Source organism: Aegilops tauschii, chromosome 6 (assembly GCF_002575655.3).
Source record: "Aegilops tauschii subsp. strangulata cultivar AL8/78 chromosome 6, Aet v6.0, whole genome shotgun sequence".
Lineage (NCBI taxonomy): Eukaryota > Viridiplantae > Streptophyta > Magnoliopsida > Poales > Poaceae > Aegilops > Aegilops tauschii.
This window is the reverse complement of record NC_053040.3, coordinates 163,515,949-163,523,890: the sequence shown is the minus strand read 5'-3', so window position 1 is coordinate 163,523,890 and position 7,942 is coordinate 163,515,949. Positions and strand designations below refer to the sequence as shown.

The 7,942-nt window shown below is 50.3% G+C and overlaps 2 protein-coding genes across 3 annotated transcripts; one reads left to right on the top strand and one right to left on the bottom strand.

Annotated features, from left to right (window-relative positions):
• Positions 1-377: 377 nt before the first annotated feature.
• On the top strand, positions 378-5,704 carry LOC109749748 (uncharacterized). Of its 2 annotated transcripts, XM_073501245.1 has the most exons (4): positions 378-1,623; positions 1,665-1,715; positions 1,808-1,815; positions 2,564-3,100. In XM_073501245.1, exons 1-4 carry the CDS (start codon positions 610-612, stop codon positions 2,880-2,882), a joined length of 1,392 nt encoding a protein of 463 aa, XP_073357346.1. In that variant the 5' UTR covers positions 378-609; the 3' UTR covers positions 2,883-3,100. The 2 variants fall into 2 exon arrangements, with proteins under 2 accessions (XP_073357346.1, XP_020164312.2); XM_020308723.3 differs by lacking the exons at positions 1,665-1,715; positions 1,808-1,815; positions 2,564-3,100 and adding an exon at positions 5,248-5,704 and having other exon boundaries at positions 384-1,623.
• A 90-nt stretch (positions 5,705-5,794) lies between these two features.
• Positions 5,795-6,769, bottom strand: LOC109749664 (uncharacterized). Its single transcript, XM_020308642.4, has one exon. The coding sequence runs from the start codon at positions 6,468-6,470 to the stop codon at positions 5,940-5,942; it is 531 nt and encodes a 176-aa protein (XP_020164231.1). The 5' UTR covers positions 6,471-6,769; the 3' UTR covers positions 5,795-5,939.
• Between the last annotated feature and the right edge of the window lie 1,173 nt (positions 6,770-7,942).

Genomic DNA, 7,942 nt, shown 5'->3' with positions numbered 1-7,942 from the left:
TCAATATCTATTCAACATTTTTAATACATATTCAACATTTTCAAATACTTGTTCAATATTTTTCGAATTCTTTGTTCAACATTTTCCAATACTTGTTCAAAATTTGTCATATACTTGTTCAACATTTTTCATATACTCGTTCAAATTTTTTTCATAACTGTTCAACATTTTAAATACTTATTCAACATTTCTCAAATACATTTTCCACATTTCTTAATACTTATTTAGCATTTTCTAAATGTGTTTTTGAAGAGTGTTTTTTGTAATATATATATATATATATATATATATATATATATATGTGTGTGTGTAGAATATTTTTTAAAGTATAAATAAAAGTACAAAAATGAGGCAAAAAATAAGAACAGAAAACAGGAAAAAAAAAGACAGTTTGTGGCTCCCGCGCTGCTGGCTCGACGCGAGCGCAGCGCCCTGTTCGCTGAACGCGAGAAATAGCAGGCCCAGGCCTCTGATCGCCAGTTATGGAGGTCCAACGCCAACCAGGACCGACCTGAGGTTCCCAGGCCGAAAATAAAAACCAGATCTGATCCGTGTCCCCACATTGTCTGAGACCGGAACCCCATCAGCGCCGCCCCTCCATCCCCATCCATGGCAGACGACAGCGACGGCGAGGGGTTCTGCGCCGACCCGTTCGAGGACGATAGCGACGGCGGTAACTCATGCGACTATCGCTGCTGCTGTGATGATGACGACGAGGGCGAGTGGTCATGCGGTGCCCCCTGCGACGAGGAGGACGACGACGACAGCAACGGCGAGGAGATCTGCAGGGACCCGCGCGACAACGTCGTCGTCGACGACGACGAAGACGAAGGGGAGGTCGAGGAAGCGTTATGCCACGACGACGACGAAGGTGAGAGCGATGGGTCGTTATGCGACGAGGACGCCGAGGGCGAGCAGTTATCCGACGACGACGAATGCGAGGGGAAGGGCGGGGGATTCGGCGACGACCGGTGTGACGATGAGGACGAGGGCAAGCCCGACGGGGAGAGCGAGGATTTCTGCGAGAACCCCTCCAACCATGACGAAGATGTCGGTGCGGAGGTGCTATCCCGCGGCGGCGGCGGCGGCTTCCGCGGCGGGGAGTTATTCGTCTCCCGCTTCCTTTTTTCAGATGCTTCCGACATCTCCGACTCCGATCATTCCGACTCCGAGGTAGAGGAGGCCGGCGGCGGAGAGGGGCTCACGCCCAGCGGGTTCGACCAGACGCCGTCGCCCGGGGCCTTCCGGATGGCGGTGGGCGTAGAAGACAGCGACTCCGATACCGTATCCACCGATTCCGATTACGAAGACGACTACGAATTCCTCAAGCGGCCCGCGTCACGCCAGGCGGTGGAAGGCCTGCCGGAGATGATCCTCAGCGAAGAGGAGGCCACGTGCGGCTGCGCGGTGTGCAAGGATGTCTTCGCGTCAGGGCAACGCGTTGTCTTTCTCCCGTGCAAGCACTACTTCCATGGCGACTGCATCCTGCCATGGCTCGCCATGAGGAGCACATGCCCTGTGTGCCGGTATCAACTCCCCACCGATGATACTGGGTCTGGGCAGCGACAGTCACATCAATTGAGGGTCCTTTTACCAGTGGATCCTCAGGGTGCATCTCAGCAGGTATGATCTTGGACATTGTAGTGCTAAATTCTTAGTTGCAGTGTCATGGTAGGGTTGGAATGTTTGTGAAATTGTGCGTGGGATACGCTAAGGTGATTCATATAGTTCCAGTATGCTATAGTCCTGCAATTCCTGGTTGCTTTGATTGCTTATTTGCTTATTCCAAATATCATCTGACATTTAGGAATTGAGGTTAGCAATGCTCTTTTTGTATACGAAATCTGAATCAATCCAAGCATTGGGTTTTCTGTCGGGCGACCCATGAGAACTGTAGAGGCATAAAAGAAGTCTTTAGGAGAGCAGAATTTTGTAAGCATAAAATCTGTATGCACGAAACCAAATGACTGTTTCCTGTGCTGGGTACTTGCCTGTGGCAGCAATTTCAGTGTGCGTTTTACTGAAATTTGAACCGCTGGTCATTGTTTATGCCTGAACAAATTGATATCAGTCTGTTAGGCAATGTGGTTTGATCACTTCCTTTTACATAGTTATATATCGGCAGGGGAAATTATCATCAGTACTCCAAGCTCCATTTGCACATCAGATTTTAGTAGTATATAAAGCAGTAGCACACGTGTTCTCGTGGCATTTAGGAAAAGAATGCACTGCCCCATATGACGATGTCCTATTCTACCGTTGTTTGATCAGTGCCATACGCCACTTTGCATCTACTATCCACTTTGCACCTTTAGCTTCTATGGGATTCCGCCACACAGTTTCCAGTAAGGCTTAATAGTTGCCTGTAAAGACAATTCCAGTGTGTGTTTTACTGAAATTGACTTAACTGGTCGCTGATTAGAGCATCTCTAGCAGATCCCGCAAACCGCGGTCCTGCAAATTTTGTTTACGGCATTCCACTGATCCACCCGCTTTTCATTGATAGAAGGAAAGAGTTACAGCATGGGATTACATGAACTCACTAATCCATGTACACAAGAAGGCATGGAAGTGAGCTAGGAGCAGACAAGGTTGCTCAACCCCTATGTGAACAAAAGCTAGACCTCGGGAATGATGTGCTAGATCCCAGTGGTGCCGGCCCTAGCCCAAAGGCGCGCTTCATCTCTAATTGTGTTGGTGAGGTGGGAGACCGAAGGCCGCTCGCCGTCGAAGATGCAACCATTCCGATGCTTCCAGAGCCACCATGCGGTGAGGATGATGAGGGAGGCCAAGCCTTCCCGCGTCGAGGTGGGTGCATGGCCGCAGGAGTAGGTCCAGCAGGAGTGAAAGTCAGTGTCCGCAGTCGGCAGATCAGCGGTTGACTAATCCAGCTTAGGATCTCGTGCCCACACCTGCCGGAAGACCGAGCAACCTGCGAGAAGATGTTGCATTGCTCCTCCTCTTGATCGCAGAAGGAGCAAGTGGCCTCATGGGGCAGCCCGTGGCGGGCTAGGCACTCAGTCGTCCAACATCGGTCCTGAAGCGCAAACCAGATGAAGAACTTAACGCGAAGTGGCGCCCAAGGCTTCCAGGTGAGCCTCCAGTGTGGGTCCTCGCAGACACCAACGAAGAGTGCCTAGTAACATGAGCTAGCGGAGTAGGCGGCCGAGGTTATCATGGCGGTCGGTCCAAGGGCTCCCTGGATATCTTGCACCCAAGATCAGCGGTGCAGCCCCTCTTGCACGGTGCTGGAGTCTTGCGCCGTCGCCGAGGGACGAGCACCAAGACGAGCGGTGCGATCGCGTCCGTTGATCCGTTGGTCACTCCAGAACTTGCAGGTGTTTCCGTCACCAATTGCCCAGGAGGTGTACGCGCGGAAGATCGCAGCGACGTCCGGGTCATGGGGTATGTGTAAGTGGCTCCAGGGCCTCGTCGGATCCGTACGCTGGAGCCACAGCACTGAAGTTCATCATACGGAAATAGAGATCATACGGAAACAGAGTGCATAAATGAAATTAAACCTAGATCTACGCATCATTATCATCATCGGATTTCTTGATGCCGAGGTGGTGCTCCATCAGCGAATTGGAGAGCATGAAGGCGAGGTCGTACTCCTCCTTCAACGCCGGCACCCATGCCGCCGCAGCTTCATCTCCGGCGGCGGCCGCCTCCTTCGCGTCTAATCACGCGTGCTCCGCCGCCCGGAGACGCTTGAGTGCGGGGGAGAAGATCCGGTCCATCTTGTTGAAGTTGGTCCACGTCCGTGCTCCACTGCTTGAGAGGGTGTCGCGCTTCTGCACTTGCTCCTTGCATCACTCCTCCACCAACGGACGGAGGGAGGTGCTGCCGGCCTCGTCGTAGTTGCGGCGCTTGCGAGGCGTATCATCGCTTCGGCGGTCGAACCCCTCTCGGCCACCCGCGCAGGCAGGGCTCGCTTCCGGTGGCTATGCGCGCCACAAAAGGCTGCCGCAGGAGAGGGATTTGTCGCCGGAGGAGAGGGGATTTGCGGCGGACGTGATAGGGGATTTGTGGCGGACGTGATAGGGGAAATGAAGGACGCGAACCCTAAAATCTGCCGGCTCCAGTATATATTGCGGATTCGGGGGCGGTTTATGGGCCTCCCGTGAAAATTTTACGGGCCGGGCTGTTTTTACCGACTTGTTTGGGCCAATTTTTTTGCGTGTACCGTAAATCCGCGGGAAAAACGGGGTGAGCTTTTATGATGAACTCCGGTAATGTAATATGTGGCGTGAATTGCTAGTTTGAATATGCCGTATGTGTTTGAATTCGTTTGGGGGGTCTGTTCTTTCTCGGCGTCCGTCGTACCACAAATTTCATTTACGGTAACACCATAAACAAAATTTGTAGGACCGTGGTTTGCGGGATCTGCTAGAGATGCTCTTATGCCCGAACAAATTTGTACCAATCTGTTAGGCAATGTGGCTTAGTCACTTCTGTTTACATAATTATATCTGCAGGGGAGATTACCATCAATAGGAGTCCAACCTCCATTTGCACATCACATTTTGGTATACGGCAATAGAACACATAGCCTTTTTAGCCTTTAGGAAAAGAATGCACCGGAGCATACCTATGATGAATGGACCTTCTAGCGTCCAGGGGTCAGGGTTGTGCATTTACCAACCAGTCAACATCTATTTATCTTTCCGGATTCATTAATTTTGATATCCTTGATGCTCCAATATATTCCCTTCATCCGAAAATACTTGTCGAATAAATTGATAAAAATGGATGTATATAGAACTAAAATACGCCTAAATACATCCATTTCTCCGACGAGTATTTTCGGACGGAGGGAGTACTACTCTATCCGTTCCGAATTACTTGTCGCACGTATGGATGTATCTAGATATATTTTAGATCTAGATACATCCATTTCAGCGAGGGAGTACCTGACAAAATCGTGGGCATACGACGATGTCCTATTGTACTGTGTTTGTGTTCGAGATGAGGTGCTTCCCTATTGGATTCCGCAACACATTTTCAGGAAGGCTTAATAGTTAGTACATGTGGCAGCCCAGCATAATGCATTATGAAAGTAGCAGAAAAAAATGCTGCCGAAGATGTTTCAGAACGAAATTGATGCCATTTCCTTTTGCTGTCCTGTTCGTTTGTCTTGTACAAGCACTGTCTGTACCGGTGGTTCGTAATCTCGAGTGTCGTCAGACGATGGTCAACCTGTTGCATATGTAAATGATGCTTGGATCTGATATAACTCTTGCACAGAGCGGAGGCGAAGCCACCACAAGAAGCGGCTGAAGTCTCGGCAGGAAAATGGACACGAGGAAGGCGCGTCAAGGTGTGTTGTACGTAGAGGATTCGTCATCCGTTGACAACTTCACTCGCCAGCGCGTATAATGGAGCACCATCATTCAATCAACAATACATCATCGCCTCTTTGAAAAGTTGGGCTTGAGCACCCAGCAGTAAGTTGATGATATACTCGTTTGTAATTTGCGTTGTAGCGAGGTGGGTGCTGCCATTGACGTCGCCGGCTGGTGCAGAACGGCAGCGTGTGTGACCGTGTCCAGATGCCGCCGAGTTGGGTGAAGAAAGAGTGCTCGGCGGTGGCGACAGAGGCGAGCTTCTCGTGTCTTTCTGTGGACGCCATGCTTGCTTGCGGAATTCTGGCCGATCTGGAGGCTGTGCAACCGCTCTTGCTTATTTTGTTTGTGATACTCGATATTGCTTCGCCCGTTCGCCGCAGATTCTCAATGGCTGTACTCCTCTGTACACCCGATTCCAACTGTGAACACCACCGGCCGTCTACAGATGCCGAAGCCAAGGGCAGTTCCATTTCCTCACCGAGGAATAAAAATAAATATAATTGGTCGCCACAGTAGAACTACGTAGTATTATGTCCACCTGGCTACGTGCCATGAATCAGTCCCATGCGCATTTTTATCTTATTAGCGCAGCTAAGCCGTATTGCCGGTGCCCTTTGTGCTCTGCGGAGCAACATCATCGGCCTCGTCCACCCCCATCCCGTCGAGCTTCCCCCGCAGCTCGGAGGCCTCCTCCCGGAGCCGGGCGCTCTCGCGGGCCACGCGGCCGTGCTCGGCGAGCACGCGGTTGAGCTCCACGAGGAGCCGCTGGTTGGCCGCCCGGAGCCGCGCCGCCCGCGACGACAGCTCGTCCAGCCGCCTCTGCTTCCTCACCCGCGACCGCCTTGCCGACTCGCGGTTCGACGCCAGCCGCCTCGTCTTCCTCTCGTCGCCGTTGCCGCGGCGCGCCGCCCGACCGTCATCGTCCACCGAGTCCACCTCCGGAGGCGCCCATCCGACGGCGGGGTTGCCGCCATTGTAGTCAGTGTATGGAGCCACCATGTCCGACAGCGAGGCCAAGTCGTACTGCCCATGCGTGGCGCGAGGATCGTAGACCTGCGGCAGCACGAACACGCCGGCGCCGTGGTGGCACGCAATGCTGCAGGCGGCGCCGTGGCGTTGCATGCTTGGAATTGGAAGGCCGCAAGGTTTGCAATTATAAATTATTGGTGGATTTTCTTTCGTGTGTTTCTTGCCCGGACGAATGGAGCGGGAGATCGAGCGGCGACGCGCCGCTTATAAACCGCGGGAAAAGCGGAGCGCGCTCTAAAGTTGTGGCTGGTGTGGTGACGTGAGCAAATTTGGTTTTTGTTTTTGCTCAACATCGTGGACGTTTGGGAATTATCATCTTGATTCGTAATCTGTCGTGGACATGTCGGCGTCGCGAGGAAAGGCGGGCTTTGTTGATAGAAAGAAACGCCTTTCTTTTCTGCGTGGAGAAATTCTGTCGAAAGTAACAGCGGTTCTTTCTGTTCCAGGTGCAACCCGCACAGTAAACAAAATACTCGTCCGTCACATGTGGAATGGCATTGCATTACAGAGTTGCATGATCACGATCATGATCACTTAGTTCAACGTCCGACCGTGGGGGCGATTATGGGGCTCCCATGGCTGATGCTGCCCAATAGATTTTTCTAGAATACGCATAAGACATGTACTCCCTCCATTCCTAAATGTAAGTCTTTGTAGAGATTCCATTATAAACTACATACAGATGTATATAGATGCATTTTAAGTTTAGATTCATTCATTTTGCTCCGTATGTAGTTCATTTAGTGAAATCTCTACAAAGACTTACATTTAGGAACGGAGGGAGTATATCATATATTCATATAAGAAATGGTATGGAAGCCATCCACCACCAAGTACATTGTTTTACAATGGTCGATTACTCACGGCTAACCTGCCTAAACCCATACAACTTTGCCGCAAACTTCCCCCCAGTCTTGGCGCAAAATTCCGACTAATTGCCCAATAGATAAATTCAAGATGTTCCCATCCAGCCCCTTTAATTGAAACGATTATGAAGATATACAAATAGGAAAACACAGGGTCAAGTGTCACGTCCTACTGAATCCTACATGATTAGAAGAATATATGAGTTTGGATTAATGAGTGGTGATAGCACATGAAAAGTACGGGAATTCTACAAAGGGCTTTGAGTGACGGAATTTTTTTTCTCCAATATTGAGTGCAAATGGATCCTATGAAAAAATTCCTAAGAATTTCAATCCTATGATCAAATGGTCAGCGTAGGGGGATTCCCTAAGGACCCAAGTCCTCCAAAAATCCTTCGAATCGAAGGAGACCTCGTCCTCGACAAAATGTGCATTCATTGATGTAGCTTGTGCTCCTGTTATTTTTTATGTCGTGCAGTTAGGCTCTAATGGACATGTCAGTGTAAAAATAGAGGCACCTAGTGTAACTAATGACATGTAACAAGAGGCCTAGGTTGCAAAGTCATCATGCTCTGGAAGCCGGTGAGTTATGAGGGGAGGAGCGTCCGTAGTCGTGCCCCGTGAATATAAGCATCATGGCCAAATCACATGGAAAACGCCGTGTTTTTTATCCACTTTTATAAATGCAGCAGACTTTCA

Coding starts and splice junctions, on each gene's coding strand:
- LOC109749664 (XM_020308642.4), bottom strand. CDS start 6,470: ATGCAACGCCACGGCGCCGCCTGCAGCATTGCGTGCCACCACGGCGCC.
- LOC109749748 (XM_073501245.1), top strand. CDS start 610: ATGGCAGACGACAGCGACGGCGAGGGGTTCTGCGCCGACCCGTTCGAG. Junction 1,624..1,664: donor CTCAGGGTGCATCTCAGCAG/GTATGATCTTGG, acceptor TCTTAGTTGCAG/TGTCATGGTAGGGTTGGAAT.